At 44.5% G+C, this 16,427-nt stretch overlaps 3 protein-coding genes and 1 long non-coding RNA gene across 5 annotated transcripts in view; 1 reads left to right on the forward strand and 3 right to left on the reverse strand.

The window, feature by feature from the left end:
- PXK (PX domain containing serine/threonine kinase like) overlaps positions 1 to 547 on the reverse strand; it is a 73,887-nt gene extending 73,340 nt beyond the window's left edge. Inside the window, exon 1 of the mRNA XM_081160772.1 lies at positions 468 to 547. The gene's annotated coding sequence lies outside the window, so the exon portion shown is untranslated. The remainder of the gene's footprint in view (positions 1 to 467) is intronic.
- On the reverse strand, positions 1 to 2,436 carry HTD2 (hydroxyacyl-thioester dehydratase type 2; the record flags this gene model as incomplete). Its single annotated transcript, XM_081160778.1, has 1 exon — positions 1 to 2,436. The coding sequence occupies one exon, from the start codon at positions 2,434 to 2,436 to the stop codon at positions 1,921 to 1,923; it is 516 nt and encodes a 171-aa protein (XP_081016904.1). The 3' UTR covers positions 1 to 1,920.
- RPP14 (ribonuclease P/MRP subunit p14) lies at positions 1 to 11,553 on the reverse strand. 2 transcript variants are annotated; one of them, XM_081160779.1, is made up of 6 exons: positions 11,398 to 11,553; positions 7,808 to 7,905; positions 7,621 to 7,705; positions 3,988 to 4,064; positions 3,061 to 3,139; positions 1 to 2,603 (listed from the first exon to the last, which is right to left on the reverse strand). In XM_081160779.1, the coding sequence occupies exons 2-6, from the start codon at positions 7,882 to 7,884 to the stop codon at positions 2,547 to 2,549; spliced, it is 375 nt and encodes a 124-aa protein (XP_081016905.1). In that variant the 5' UTR covers positions 7,885 to 7,905; positions 11,398 to 11,553; the 3' UTR covers positions 1 to 2,546. The 2 variants fall into 2 exon arrangements, with proteins under 2 accessions (XP_081016905.1, XP_081016906.1); XM_081160780.1 differs by having other exon boundaries at positions 11,073 to 11,539.
- The window catches only part of LOC308568175, a 17,053-nt gene continuing 12,152 nt past the window's right edge, over positions 11,527 to 16,427 (forward strand). Inside the window, exons 1-3 of the long non-coding RNA XR_014000447.1 lie at positions 11,527 to 11,672; positions 12,536 to 12,706; positions 16,168 to 16,231. This is a non-coding gene — a long non-coding RNA (uncharacterized lncRNA). The remainder of the gene's footprint in view (positions 11,673 to 12,535; positions 12,707 to 16,167; positions 16,232 to 16,427) is intronic.

Consider the following 16,427-nt stretch of genomic DNA (forward strand, 5'->3'; position numbering starts at 1 on the left):
TGATGTTTCCAAATACTTTAATGCCACATAAAAAGATACTGTTATAGAAACTGACAGTGCTCTAGTAATGGGAACAGTGTAAGACACATAGGGTGATGAAAAAAAGAAATGCTTTGGAGCCAGGCAGGCTCCTTTGAATCCCAGCTCTACTGCACACTAGCTGTATAACCCTGGGCAAGTCAAACAGCAAGTCTGTTTCCCTGCCTATAAAATGGGACATGTTTAACTTCACAAAGTTGTTCAAAGGATTAGTTAATGCAGAAAATTGGCTCATCAGGTATTGAAAGAAATAAACGGTAGCTATTAGTATTAATGACAATATCACACTCCATACTTCAGGACTGCTGAGAAGCTACAGGGAATGCTTCTGTAGAATTTGAATAGGGCTTCAAGTCCATATTTTGAGCAAGTTCCCCATTTTTTTCAATGTTATATCAAACCATCAACATGTGTAGTGTTTTACCTACCAGCAAGCCTTCTTCCTGGTGGATCTGAGCCTGTGAATGCTGACCATTCAGAAACGCACAAGAATGGAATCCTTGTTTCTCACGTTGATTTTGGTTATTTTCATCTCAATCACAAACTAGAGTATGGTACAATATTAAACAGGTTTAAAATACTCACTTTATACACACCACTGCCCCCTAGTGACTAGAATAATTCTATCAAATATTCTATTTAATGGATCCTCCTTAGTGTAAAAAAAATAAAAATCTATTTACTGATCTAGCAGGAGGAAAAACCTTTCTCCAGGAAATGTGGGTTAATCCAACCAGTTACACTTGATCTTACCTTCCTGATCAAAGCATCTAGCTGTGGCCAGAGCCATCTAAAGCCACAGAGCACAGATGGACCACATATATATTCTACTACAGATTCTTATCTTTAAAGGGTTAGCTGTGGTGGGGATGACCATTGAATACTAACATATCAGGCACATTTTCTCTTCAATGTCCCCCAACTCTTAAGAACTTGGCCTCCTTATACTTTTTATTTCTTATAATTTTTTAAGCAATAAGTATATATTATTTACATAAAGGGGGAAACTCACAATATTTTCAAGGGAGAAAACAATCTAGGTTGCTAAAATAGAAACTTTGCACTCAAGATCTTTTCCAGGTTTAGAATAACAAAACTGACTGACATCTTGAAGGACTGGCCTTGTTTACCTGTGGGCCAGTTAGCTTTAAACTCAGGAAAACCTCTAACCTCATTCACAGGGGAGAATGAATAGTAGGAGCTACTGTTTACACAGCAGGCCTTGTGCTTTGCTATTTATATCTATCATCGCCAACAATAATGTGTGGCAGGTGTTATTACCCCCATTTTATAGATTAGACCAAGGGTTTATTTACATAAATGAGTCTAAATCTTTCTCTGACAAGAGAAAAACCACCTGAAAGGCAAGTACCACTTGAAGGTTAAGCAAGACACCATCTTGGTGTAACAGTAACAAATTATAAAAACTCTGACCCACAAACTGAAGAACAGTACCTAAGAATATTTACTGGTAAAAGACAGGTGTTCAAAGATGACCCAACTTGTACTGCTGTCTTCAATAATTAAATGCTAGCTAGCTATACATTCACTGAGAAATTTATTCTATACAGACATAGGTAGGTTTGTGTTATCCAAATGCAAATTTAACTAGGTTTGAAATCCTAAAAGTAGCACTTTGAGCTAAATGATAACTTTCCCAATATTTTTTCAGTTTTACAAACCTAGACAGATGACAAATACACTTAAGTCTGTGTGAAGCATAAGGCCAAATTGGAAAGTGGACATGTGAACACCTCACTACCTGCTGCCCCCCCAATGCGGGCTGCTGGGGCTGCTGGCCATTAGCAGCAATCCATTTTCCTCAGAAGCTCTTCAAAACAGTAACACTGATGCCTGACCTTGCATCTTTAAACACGTATTTCAGGGACTGGGAGCTTCTGGGACCATAACTTTAACACAGCCTTCCATAACAGTCTTTTCACTTTCTCTTACAAAGCATGACACAGCAATAACAGCAATGGACTGCTTCAGCCTCTTCACTTCTGCTGAAGCTACAACAACTTCTCCAACATATAAAGGAGCTGGAAAGTTAATTTCCTGGGAAAGAAATATACAGCCTGGCCCTGGCATTTTAGTACCCAGGAGAGCTGAAATAAGTCCATTGATCAAAACTCCATGTACAATTGTCTTTCCAAACTTGGTGTGTTTTGCAAAATCTTCATTTAAATGCAAAGGGTTGACATCCCCCGTTAATTCTGAGAAGACAACCACATCCCTCTGTGTGAAGGTTCTGCTGAGTTCAGCCCGGTCTCCAACTTGGATGTGCATATGCTGAAAGTGCTGCCTGCTTAGCACTGGCTGCTTCAGGCAGATTCTCTTCTGAAGCCTACCCCACCAAAGATGAGGGCTGGAAATTACTGGGAACATCTTCAGCATCCTCAAATTCCTTCAACGGGGCCTCTTAGCCTGCTTCAGTCTTCAAACATTATGCTGGTTCCAAAAAGTACTTTTAAGAACAGAGGGATGTTTCTGAAAATGAAGAATATTCAATCCAATACTAGTTCCCTACTATTACCAGACAATGCAAGGAGAAAGGGAGAAACCTAAAAGAGAAAGAAAAATGTTAACACAGTATCAGGAGAAAATTACACTGAGACACAGAGCAATGTAGAAACATGCTAAGTTTATAGGATAGGCCATGTTGATATAATAGCATTTTAAAGAGCATCCTGAGAAGTAGCTTTAGATAAACAAGTGGTCATGATGAACTCAGAAAAAGCACTGTAATACTAAGACACTAGGCATTATGCAATAAATGAAAAGTTAAGACTTCTCCACAAGGTTCCAAGTTTTACCCCTAAACTCCTCCCACACTATCTAATATCTAAGTACTCTGAATCATGTTTCCAGAAGCAATGAAGTCCTGGATTTCCTGCCCCAAGCTGGATAATGTTAACCAAACCAGACTTACGCAAGCACAAATATGAACACATACTAAAAAGCAGTCTGTCTGATCCACTACTCAGTCTTGTTTGGAATATGTGAAGAAATAGTCTTTACCTGAATCACTCTGAAAGCACATTTCTTGCCTTTATAGGATCCTAACAGGGTCAAAGAGCTCCACAATTTGACAAGACCACTGTGGAAAAATTAAAAAAGCATAAAGATATGTCCCTGCAACATTCCTAGTACTTTTGTTTGTAACGGTCCGGAAAACCTAATTTATTTTTATTTATTTTATTTTTTAAATATATCTTTATTGATTTCAGAGAGAGGAAAGGAGAGGGAGAGAGAGAGATAGAAACATCAATGATGAGAGGGTCATTGATTGGCTGCCTCCTGCACACCCCTGACTAGGGAATTGAGCCCGCAACCCAGGAATGTGCCCTGACCAGGAATCGAACCCCGATTGCCTGGATCCTAGGTCGACGCTCAACCACTGAGCCACACCTGGCCGGGCCAAAAAACCTAATTTAAATGAGAAATCTTCTACCTGGCTGGTGTGGCTCAGCAGTTGAACATCGACCTATGATCCAGGAGATTGCAGCTCAATCCCCTGTAGGGGGCGTGCAGGAGGAGGCAGCCAATCAGTGACTCTCTTATCATTGATGTTTCTCTCCCCCCCTCCTCTCTGTAAAATAAATAAATAAATAAATAAATAAATAAATAAATAAATAAAATAGAGAAATCTTTAAAGCATAATATATCATAGGCAGAGAATAAAATGAATCTCAACTAGGAATGTTTCTAAAACATGTATTTCTGAGTTTGTAACCATCCCACAGTTGTAAGCAAAAACACGTTTTGCTCTCTAGGGTGTAAGCTCCTGCTAGGTGACTGTTCATGTTCTCCCAAGTTTAAACTTCCGAAAGCTGCTCAGAGTTCACAATGACAAAGCTCTTCTTATTCTCAGAAAAGAGCAGTTTTGCTCTATTTCCCCATCTGTCTCTCTGCTCCGTTACACTAGGAATGTTCTGTTTGTCATACCTGCTACATATTCTCAAGATGGCTGACAAAGTCTTCTCTTCGTAGGTTAGCAGGTCCAAGGGTAAGGCAGCATCGACCTATGTACAGAATAATGCTATTAGCAGACTATTATCTTCATCAGTCTAGAACTCTAATAACTAATCCTGTCAACTGCTTTTCTCCTCCAAAACAGCAGTATTTTATTGAATGGTGCTGGAGTACTGGGCCTGCTTATTTCTAACTCTCCCCTGCCTGGAATGTCCTTCCTGGAATTACTCACATTGCTAATGACTCTTCACCCTCTAAGTCTTTATTTAAAGTGTTCTTTCCAGATCCCCAGGATTAAGCTCAACCACTTGCTATGCTTCCTCACATACAGGACCCACATATTTCCTCTTTCATAATACTCATCATTCCTGCCATTAACTGTTCAACATGAGTGCCTATGAAACATAACCAAGACCATGAGTCCGTGAAACAGAGGCCAGGTCTGTTTATAGCTATAGCCCCAGGAACCAGGTTTTATACCTGACACGAAAAGGATACACAGATTTTTTTTTTCTTAAGCTTTTTAAAATCACTTTATTTTATTTTTTATTGAATTTATTGGGGTGACATTGGTTAATAAAATTATATAGGCTTCAGGTGTACAATTCTATAATACATTCTCTCTTTATATTGTATGTTCACCACCCCGAGTTTTTTCTTAAACTTTTGATTTTCAAAAATTAGTCACAGGAGATTGCAAAAAAATGTACAGGAAGGTTACGTGTACCCTTTACCCAGCCTCCCCCAATGTTAACATCTTGTATAACTATAGTATGATATCAAAACCAAGAAACTGAAATAGATAAACCAGAGTTCATTGATTTTACCAGTTATATATGCACTCACATCTGTTTGCTTGTGTGTGTGCAAATGCACAGTTCTATGCAATTTTACCACATAGGTAGTTTCATGTAACCACTACAATAAAGAACTATACCACTGCCACAGACCCTCTCCTTCTACCCCCTTACAGCCACACCTACTTCTCCTCCACATGCTTAACCCCAGGCAACCACTAATCTTTCTCTACATTATATAATTATGTTATTTCAAGAGTATTATATAAATGAAATCCTCCATCCATTCCATTTGGAGTTGGCTTTTTCACTTAGCATAATTCTCTGAGGATTAGGTCAAGTTGTTGTGTGTATCGATATACTAGTTTGTTCCTTTTTATTACAGAGTATATTCCATGATATGCATGTATTATAGTTTAATTATTTACCCACAAAGGATATCTGGCCTATTTCTACTTTTGGGCTCTTAGTAATAAAGATGCTATGGACATGCACATACAAGTTTTTGTGGCTATGTTGTTTTCATTTCTCTAGGATAAATGCTCAGTGTGCAACTGCTGGTTGTATGGTAGGTACATGTTTAGTTTGTTCAAGAAAATGCCGGCACGCTCTCCCTCCTGGGGACACACTCAGGCCTTTCTTCCCTCTCAGGCACGCATCTCCTAAACTCTACAAGACTTGCAACCAGGGGAGCAACGGGCAGCAGCAGCTGGTCCCAGGCTAACCCTCTGAACCTATCTCCAAGGCTGTGTTTTCTCTGACTTTCTAGTGAGCCAAAGCAGCCCCACCTAGGTTCATTTCTTTTCATTTCTTTTCTATAACATTTCTAGAGAGCCAAGGCAGCCCCACCTAGTCCCTCTCCTGTTGCTTCTTCTGTCCTAGGCTCTTCTTTGTTTCACTGCCCCCAGCTTTAATAAAGGTACTCTCGCCCGGCCTGGCGTGGCTCAGCGGTTGAGCGTCGACCTAGGATCCAGGCGATCGGGGTTCGATTCCCGGTCAGGGCACATGCCCAGTTGCGGGCTTGATCAATGACTCTTTCATCATTGATGTTTCTGTCTCTCTCTCTCCCTCTCCTTTCCTCTCTCTGAAATCAATAAAGATATATTTTTAAAAAATAAAAAATTAAAAAATAAAGGTACTCTCAAAATAAAAAAGAAATAAAAAAGAAATTGCCAAACTGTATTCCAAAGAGGCTGTACCATTTTCCATTCCCACCACCAATGTATGAGTAATTCAATTTCTCTGCATTCTCACCAGCATTTAGTGTTATCACTATTTTTTATTTCAGTCATTCTGCTAGGTGTGCAGTGATATCTCATTATGTTTAAAAAAATTTAATTGATTTGAGAGAGAGAGGAAGGAGTGTGGAGGGAAGAGAAACATCGATTTGTTGCTCCACTTATTTATGCATCCAGTGGTTGATTCTTGTGTATGCTCTGGCTGGGGCTTGAATCCACAACTTTGGTGTATTAGACGATTCTAACCAACTGGGCTACTAGGCCAGGGCTCATTGTGTTTTTTTACTTTTGTTTAAGATTTTTTCATTGACTTTGAGAGAGGAAAGGAGAGGGAGAGAAACATCCACTGATGCGAGAGAGACACACCAATTTGTTGCCTCCTGTGCATGCCCCGAATGGGGCCAGAGATCAAACCTGCAGCCCAGGTATGTGCCCTTGGCTAGAATCGAACCTCCACCTTTTGGTGCTCAGGCTGCTCTAACCACAGAGCGACACCAGCCAGGGATCACTGTGTTTTTAATGTGCATTTCCCCAATGGCTAATGATGTTGAATGTCTTTCATTCATGTGCTTCTTTTCTAACTGTACATCGTTTTCTTTTGAGTGAAATGTCTTTTGTCCATTTTCTTAATTGTATCATTTGGTCTTTTAATTGAGTTCTGAGAGTTCTTTATACATTCTAGATATTAGTCCTTCGTCAGGTATGTGGTTTGCAAATATTTTCCCTCAGTCTGTAATTTGTCTTTTCGTCCTCTTAACTGAGTGTTTTGTGGAATAAAAGTCTTTAATTTTGATAAGGTGCTTAGCAGATTTTGATTTGATAGAATATATGAATCAAGAAATAACTTCCCGCCCTGGTCAGTGTGGCTCAGTTGGTTGGCCATCATCCCATGCACAAGGAGGTGTGGTTCGATTCCTGGTCCAGGGCACGTGCCTGGGTTGCAGGCTCCATCCGCAGGTGGGGGTGGGGAGGGGTGTGCAGGAGGCAGCCAATCCACGTTGTGCTCTCACATCAATGTTTCTATCTTTCTCTCTCTCTAAAAAATCAATAAACTATTCTAAAAAAAGAAAGAACTTCCTGAAAATCAACTGTCTTAGTTCTCTCTCAAAATTCTACTTGTTTTCAAGTGAATGCTAAAACAGTACTGCTCAAAGTGCTGGTCTGCAATAACATAAGGAGCTGGATCAGAAAGTAAATCAACAGTATCAGCTGAACTATTTAGTTCAGCTCAGTTTTGTTCATAAGGAGACTTTCTCAGTAAAGGAAGTTGTGTGCTGCTTTACATTCTACTGTGAGCCACAAATCTTCAAATGGGCAAAAAAACCCAGTTTGTAGGTTGTTGGTCTCGACCATACTTTGAGTAGCACTGCACTAAAATAAACATTTGTCTAACGAGTTCGTTGTCAAAAAGAAAACATTTTAGAACACACCTACCAAAAATTCATCATTTCTGAAAGTCTGCTTCTGAAATTTCAAATATGGTTTTAAAGTTTAAAATGTTCAGAAAAGTGTTATTTCAGAATTTATTACAAAGATCTTAGGAGTGTTCAATCCACCAAGTGATTCCATACCTCCCCAAACAGGTCCTTCAGGGCTGAAATAAGCAGCTGCTTGAACTGTGCAGCATTCAGTGCAACCCCATGATCTTGAAATTCTCTGAAAAAACATTAAAAAGAAAAAAATATATTGTATTAAATTTCGTGCTATTCAGATTCATTTAAAAAATAATAAAAATAGAAGTTAGGAGACTGAACTTACAGGCAAACTTTCATGTAGTGGTGCTCAGAGGGATTTTTGTAAACGATTCTTTCATACGTGACAGCTGGGGCTGGCATCCTTTCCAATGCTGATTACACCTACATTAAGAGTCAAGAGGGTTAGAAATTACCAAGGTACATGCTATTTTTCACTTTTTCAATGAGAATTTGACCTATTTTCTCTTATTTTTCTTTTAGAGAGAAAATGGAGGGGAGGGAGGGAAGGAGGAAGGGGGTAGGGGGAGAGAGACAGAGACACAGAAACATGGATGTGAAAGACACATCCATTGGTTGCTTCCCGCATGGGCCCTGAACAGGGCCAGAAATCAAGCCTGCAACCAAGGTATGTGCCCTTGACAGGGAATCGAGCCCAAGACCCTTTGGCCCCTGGGCTAACACTCTAACCACTGAGCCAAACCGGCCAGAGCTACCTATTCAATTTTGTAAAAGAACTCCTAAGGACACCAACTCATTCAATTTTGGTCAAACTAAGGTTACTCATGCAGACACAAAGGACATTTCTATATTTTATAATATGCCGGACTATGGTGTTCTTATTAAACTCTAATAACATAATTCTGCTGAATATTTTCCCTACTCAGTACCCAGCTCTGCTAAATGCTGCACACACCTTGTCATGTATTCAAAATGATCCTATGAGGTAAAAGCTATTATTATTCCCATTTTTGAGAAAAGGACATTGAGACTTGGCAAAAATAGGTAACAACTGCCAAAGAGGGAATCCAGAGATTCCAACCACTCCTGAGTGCCCTCAAGACCACTCTGGTAAGCCTCTTAACTTTAAAAAAGTAAAAGCAAAAAGGAGTAAAACCTGGGCTCTGAAGGCCCTCTTCTTGTTTACTGCCAGTCAACACAGAATATGAACAGGAGGAGAGGTGATAGGTAGTTCTGCTGTCCCCTCCCATGCTGGGGGGTCTGCAAATTCTCTCAGAATTTGTCCAGAGGCTAGGTCAGCACCCGTCTATTTGGGAGCCCCAAGAAAAATGGAGCTTAAACAGAAGGGGTTGAGAAAAGGAATTCCTGGAATGGGCACCCAATGCTCTCTCTCACAGATAGGAAACTCTCAAGAATTCAGAACATGCCAATCTCCACGTAGAGAATCCCTGTCCTTGGCTCCACTACTACCTCACTGTGCCTCTGGACAGTTCCTATTCATCCTTCAGATTTTAGCTTAGAGGTCACCTCTTCCAGGAGCTTTACCTCTTCAGGGAGGCCTTCTTTGACATCTTGTTCTAAGTTAGGTTCTCTTGTTATGCAATCTCTTAACACTATCCATTTGTTTAACATATGGTTCCCCAACTAAAGGGACCAGGAAACTGAGGCCCAAACAAGGAAAGGGACTTATAGAAAGTAACAAAGCTATAGACCAGCATTTGCCAAAACCTCTGTGGGCCAGGCCATTCCAACCACTCTCAAATAATAACCACCAGAGAAAATGAGAAGTCAGGGTCAAGGAGCTACATCCAACTAACCATTCAACAAACATGAATACTTACAATGTCTAGCACAGAGTAGGTACTCAACACTTATTGAATACATAATTGAATGAACGGTGGACGTGTTAGGCCTATATGTTCAACAGTATCTTTGGTTTCAGGACTGCAGCAATGGTTACCTGGTGCTTCTTTCCCAATCACTAGTCTCCCCTGACTAGAAGGGCAGGGAGAACAGAACCCTCAATTATTTCATTCATTGCCTGGCACATGATAGGTATTTTTTAGGCATTTCTGCCTTAATGGAGATGGCTGCCTGAGGTAGGGGAATGAGACTGGGCCTGGGATTTAGGATGCCAATAACAATGAAGATTTAAAACAGTACTCTGGAAATGGATAGCGGAGATAGTTGTGAGTGTAGTTAATGCCAATAAACTGTACATTTTTTAAAAAAAGACTTAAGAAGCAAGTGTTGTCCGGCCGGGCGTGGCTCAGCGGTTGAGCGTCAACCTGGGATCCAGGCCATCGGGGTTCGATTCCTGGTCAGGGCACATGCCCGGGTTGCAGGCTCGATCAATGACTTGTCATCATTGGCGTTTCTCTCTCTCTCTCTCTCTCTCTCTCTCTCTCTCTCTCTCTCTCTCTCTCCTTTCCTCTCTCTGAAATCAATAAAGATATATTAAAAAAAAAAAAAAAGAAGCAAGTGTTGAGCTGTCACCTCTGGCTGAACTGGCCTGAGCCTCAGGGTCATTGAAAACACTGCCCTCTACAGGCTATCCTGAGATTTAAAAGGTTGACGCTCGCCGGGCAGGGGTGGCTCAGCTGTAGAGTATGGACCTAGGATCCAGGAGGTCCCGGTTAGACTCCCGATTGGGCACATGCCCCGGTTGCAGGCTCGATCCCCAGTCTGGACGTGCAGAAGGCAGCAAGATCAATGACGGCTGTCTCATCACTGATGTTTCTCTCTCTCCCTTCCTCTCTCTGAAATCAGTAAAGATATATTAAAAAAAAAAAAAAAAAAAAGGTTGTAGCTTGGGAAGCCCATATTTACCAGGCTCACCACAAAAGTGTGAGCACTTCGACAGTCATTGTCATCATCATCTTTAAAGTTAGCCATTTTAATGGCTGCAGAGATGCTCTTTAACTCATCTGTTAGTAATAGCTCTCCCTGCTTCCCTTCCCAAACTAGCCTCTACTGCAGCCAGAGTGAACCTTTTCAAACCCATTCAAGCCACGCCATTCCTCGGCTCAAAACCTTCCAGTGGTTCCCGTTTCACCGAGTACGCCAAAGTCCCTCATGTCTTGCCACCCCTGCCCCCGCCCGCTCAATCCCTTCCACCACAGAGGCCTCCCCGCCCTTCACGCACGTTTCGCTCGCGCCTCCGGGCCTCGCTCCCAGCCTTTCCGCACGCTGGGAATACCCTTCCTCCAGCAGCCTCAAGGCTCCCTCCCTCCCTCCCTCCCTCCCTCGGGGCTGTGCTCAAATCTCACCCCTCGATCTGGTCCAGCGGCCATCCAGCAGGACCCCCCCAAGCGCCCGCTCACTCCTTCCTCACAGCACCTCCATCCTGGAGCAAGCCTAAGTAATTCACTCGTGCCTTGCATCCACCCCCGCCGCCCCTGCAGGACGTACACTCCACAAGAAACAGATCTGCCTTGCCCGTTGTTTCCCAAAAGCGTAAAACGGGGCGTCACACACGGTAGGCATTCAACATGCAATGTTTGGACTAAATCAGTGATTTTTTTTAAAAAAAGCACTTGGGTCGTTTTCAACTTCCCCCGACAACCATCAGCTGTGCAGGTAGCGCCCACCTGACGCCCAGCGCATGCGCTCTGCACGCGTGGTCCGGCTCAGTCCCCGCAGCCGCCCTCGGCTTCCGCGGCCGCGCTGTACAGAGGCCCGCAGGGGCCCGGGGCGGTGCGCAGCCGGGCCTCGCCCACCGCCCGCCGCGTCCTGGGCCGAAGCGGAGAGGGACTTGGGCCAACCCCGCGCAGCCGGCCGCCGGCCACCCGCCACCTGCCACCCGCCGTCGCTCCCGCCTGGCGCATGCGGCCTGGGTCGCGTATCTGCGTCACCGGCGCGGCCGACCGAGCCCGCTCCCGGGAAACGGCGGCTCTGCTGTGGGCTCCCGCCTACCCGCTCTCCGACGGACTAGCCCACCGCCTCCCTCACTGCGGTTCACTGCAAGGATCCCCCAGGGCCCCGAGCTCCTCTGCAGAGGCCAGAGCCTGGGCCCCGGAAACTCCGGGGCTGCTGAGTTTCGGCTTCCGTCTGCCCCGCCCCCGGATGCGTGACGGCTCGGCGCGGCTGTGACGTCACCGCGCGGAGGCCCGAGGACCCGGGCGTGCGTCCGGGTCGGGAGCCGGGCCGGGCGAGCTCAGTGCCCTCTGGTGCCCGCTTCGGGAAAGGCCGTGAGTGCAAATCCCTGCGTGGGGTCGGGACTCCGGGAGTGTTTATTCGGGCTCCACAGTCGTTCACTATCCAGCAGATCTGTCTCTGGCGTCTCTCCTGCCGAGCGTCTCCTCTGTCAGGCGACAGGGCTCGCTCGCGGTGACTCCGTGGCCCTCAGCCCCCAGTCCGTGCATTGGCTCGTTGAGTCCCGGCCGTGCCCCTGGTACGGATGTGCTAGGTCCTGGGCGCTCCGTGAACAGCCGTGACGCAGGGCTTCTGTTCTCATGAAACGTGGGGCTTGTATTTAAAAGGAGCAGCTCATATTGATCAAGGGTGGGCTGATTCAGTTACAGGCACTTTGCGAAAAACTTGACACGCTATCTCATGGAAAGCTTGACGTATGTTATTTCATGGAACAACCCTAAGGTGGTGATCATGATCAGACCCATTTTACACAGGTGGAGACTGAGGCACACGAGGCTAAGTTACTTGCCCCAAATCACACAGTGGTAAGCGGTGGTGCAGGCCGCGCTGCACCGCGTCACCATGATCCTGTGGTACATGGCAAGAGGCTGGGCTCCCAAATCTTGAGTGTAAGCCCAGTGAGGATGGGACCTTGTCTGCCTTGGCTTACTGCTGCATTCCAGTGCTTGGCACTCACCACCTAGTTGCTGAATGCGGTAGTTTATAACTGGGGGTGCTGATTTTGCCTACATTGGGGACAGTTGCCTTGCACAGCTGAGCCTGAGCCAGGTGGCACCTTCTGTCTCATTTATTTTCTCAAAACCCCACTGTCTGCTGTTTCCTGAAGCTTTAGTCTTTGGCTGTGGCCATGTTCTCCAGTCCTGCCTGCAGCTTCTGCTCCCCTTCCTTTCCCCCTCAGAGAGGAGACAGGACTCCTTCCAGATTCAGGGAGCGGTGGAGGAAATCAACACAGACCCAGAGACAGCGGCATATTCTTCCTCAGAAGAGCTTGGGTTTCGGAAGCTGCCCAAATTCACTTCAGATCCATCCTTTGCCACTTACTCAGCTTCCTCACCTGTCACACGGAGAGGTCAGTAGTATCTCCCTCAGAGTTTTGAGGAATAAATAGTTGTTGTAAAGTGTCTGGCACCCAGGAAACACTCTGGAATGGGAGAGAGTTCCCTAAACTAGCTGCCTGGCAAACCCGTCATGCCAGGCTGCAGCCCGGAAAACCCAGAGCAGCTTATGTATTTTGGACTTCAAAGAACTTGGATAATTTTGACTGTCTTGCAACAAACCCTGAAAATGAAGGGCCTTCCAAACTGCCTGAATTCTCTCAGTGCTGTTGGAGTTTGGGATAAGAGGGATAGCTTTGAATGATAAATAGTAGTCAGGTGACTTGTTTTTCAATTAAATTTTATTTATTTTTTGAATAGATACTTTAGGCTTACAGCATACATTTCAAATGGTATAAAGAGATAAGCAATGAAGAGTAAGTCTCCCACACCTTCCTCTTGAGCAACCACTGGTGTAAGTTTCTTGTGTCCCCCAGTAATATGGTAGGGGGAGGCTTTCCCTTCTTAATGATATCTCTTAACATTACTCCAAATTAAAATACACAAGGCTGGCTCAGTCTTTATAAAAGTTGCCCAGCATTACATTGGGTGGAGTCAGTTGCCCATTCAGAGACAACAGACCAAGACCTCAAGTCATGCAGGTGGGGCATGCGCATAGGAGAGAAATTTGGCCTCCAGCTGCACCTGGAACCAAAGTTTCCCCCTACACACACACACACACACACACACACACTCACATACACACATGGAACCAAAGGGCCTGGACATAGACACCAGAACCCTTTCAGAAACCAAGGGTCTGTTGTCCAGGGAATCCAGTGTTGACACCCCTTTACCATAAATGGCCAAGTTCCAAGGTTCTCCAGTTAAAACTTGCCCCGCCAGTGCTTTTGCACACCTGTACCCCCCAATCCCTTAAAAACCCTTAACTAAGTCCGGTGAGCAAGATGAATTTGAGGCATATTAGGTGTCCCATCTTCCTGATCAACAAACCTTTCTTTATTCCAGACTGACATTTTGAGTTTTGGCCTTTTGAAGCATCGGGCACACAAACTTTGGTCCAGGAAAACTTTGAGGCAACCTTGAACATTATCACCAAACAGGAAGCTTTGACAAGCAAGCCGTTTTTCCAGGTCCCTAGAAGCCAAGCCTGAGATAAGGATCCCCATGGAAGTGATGGGGGGGGGGGGCAGCTCTCCTGAGAAACCCATGAGGGAGGAGGGAAGCAGGATAGGGCAGGGGAAGAAGTTAAGCAAAGATGTGGGTTCAGCTGAAGTCTAGTTTCAGCCTGTTCTCATGGGAGCCCTGGAGCATAAATGATAGGAGAAAGCTTCCAGCCTTGGAGGTGAGGGGCCCAAGCCTTCATGCTCCCCTCAGTCAGTCATTGACTGCCAGCTGTAGGGCTGCCAGATTTAGCAAGAAAAAAAAATACAGGTTGCCCAGTTAAATTTGAGTTTCAGATAAACAATGAATAGGATATCCTTACACTAAAAAAGTATTCGTTGATCTGTAATTAAATTTAGCTGGGCATCCTGTATTTTATCTGGCAACCGTAGGAGGTGAGAGGAAGAGAATGAGGCATAAAATCTCAGGATTTCCAGTCATCTGAGGGCGGTTCTTTGGGGGAAGGCAGCAGCTGTGACCCTTTGCAGCCAACACTGCAGCAAGTGGGGGCTGGGTGCAGCAGTCAATAAAGGGGACCAGGGAAGGATATCGACAGCTCCCACTGCCAACAGGGACTGAGGGCAGCTCACCAGTTAATGGTAAAATAGACCAGAAGTACCTGCCCAGGCTGGTAAGTCCAAACCATCCCCATCAGCCAGGGGAGCAGCAGGATGCCCTGGCCCTCTCCGCCTCCCTGGCTGCCCTCGGAGGATGTTTTTACTCCTGCAAAGTCATTCCCCTGCTTGTGTTGGGGCTGGAGCTGGAGCCAGAGCCAGGCTATTTAACTTCAACTCATCCAGCACTTCTGAAATGTATTTAAACAATTGAGGAGCCTTTCCTTAGAAACCTCTTCCTTAAAAAGGCCCCAGGACCCCAGGAAGGGAGACTTTGGGGAGAGGATAACCACCTGTACACTTAAGCAGCCTGTTTCTGGAGGGGTCTAAGATCCTTTCTTAAAATTCAGAGATTCTCTCCTAGGGATTCAGTGGGTTCCCTACAAAGAGATCCACACCCCACGCCCTCACTTTCTCTGTAGGACTCTGCATCCCCATTACAGGAACCTGTGGGATCTGTGGGTTCTGACCTATCAGAGCCCCAAGATACAGTAGCAAGTGAAAAGGGTAAGCAATGGGTGGGGTGAGCAACGGTAATGTCCAACATAACCTCATTTATGTTAAAAAACAAACAACAATAGAAAACCTTGCCCAGTGTGGCTTAGTTGGTTGGGCTTCATCCTGCGCACCAAAAGATTGTCAGTTCGATTCCCAATCAGGGCACATGCCCGGGTTGTGGGCTTGATCCCCAATAGGGGATGTGCAGGAGGCAGCTGATCGCATTGATGTTTCTTTCCCTCTCCCTTTCTCTCTAAAACATAAAAAAAAAAGACTTAAAAAACACACACATAAACCAACAATTTATTCATATGTATGTGTGCACTAGTAGTAGGAGTCCCAGGGGAGTGATGGGGGAAGGGTGGGGTTGTTTGGAATGAGGAGGAGATGCTCACATTTTTTCAGCATTTATTTTAATATTTTAATGTGACAGCATCACTTTTATAAAAGTTAAATAAAAATCAGCACTTGTTCCTTATGGTCACAAGAGGGAGCTGTGTACCACACCCATCTGCAGACCTTCTACTTTGAAAGAACAGACTCTTTTTCAAGACTTTATCTTAGCCCTAGCCAGTTTGGTTCACTGGTTAAGAGCATCAGCCCACCTTCTAAAGGGTCCCAGGTTCGATTACAGCCAAGGGTACATAACTCAGTTGCAGGCTTGATCCCCAGCTCTGGTCGGGGTGCATGTCCTGGTCGGGTAGCTCAGTTGGATAGAACATAGTCCTGATATGCCAGTGTTGCAGGTTTGATCTCCCGTCAAGGCACATACAAGAAGTAACCAATGAATGCATAAATAAGTGGAACAACAAATCATTCTCTCTCTCTCTCTCTCTCTCTCTCTCTCTCTTTCTCTCTCTCTCTCTCAATCAATAAATTAAAAAAAAAAAAAAAAAGTCACCTCCGTGGATGAAAAAGAGAAAGTAACCTCACAAGGTGATCTGATCATAAATTTCTAACTGGGCAGGTCATGCTGGGTAGTTATGCCACAGGCCTATAACTTCTTTAGAGAAAAGTTTTTAAGCAAGCCCTGTTCTTATGCATCTGGGTTAACATACCTTTGAAATGCCAGAAGTAATACCCCTCGAAGGCAGAACCACCCTCAAGAGAGCACATAAAATTGTTAACTATCCTGTAATTTGATGCCTCCCCCTTGCTTTCTCCTACCTTCATGTAATTGTCCTGTGTTCCCTTCTTAGTTCCAAATGCATAAAAGAAACTGCACACTGCCATTCCGGGGAACATTTGAGATCTTGCTTCCAGGTAATTGTCATCACTCTTAGCTCAAATAAATTCTTATAGAAATTCTCTATAGATCTGGACATTTTAAGTTGACACCTCCTAAGGCAGAGGAGAGGGAACAGGGAATGCAAGCTTAGCATCCTTTATCTGCAATCCTGAAATCCAAGAAAAATCTGAAAACCAAATTTTTCTTCATCTGGTGCCAATGCTTAATGTG

The sequence above is a fragment of the Miniopterus schreibersii genome (assembly GCF_964146895.1).
Source record: "Miniopterus schreibersii genome assembly, chromosome: 15".
In the NCBI taxonomy this organism is placed as follows: domain Eukaryota; kingdom Metazoa; phylum Chordata; class Mammalia; order Chiroptera; family Miniopteridae; genus Miniopterus; species Miniopterus schreibersii.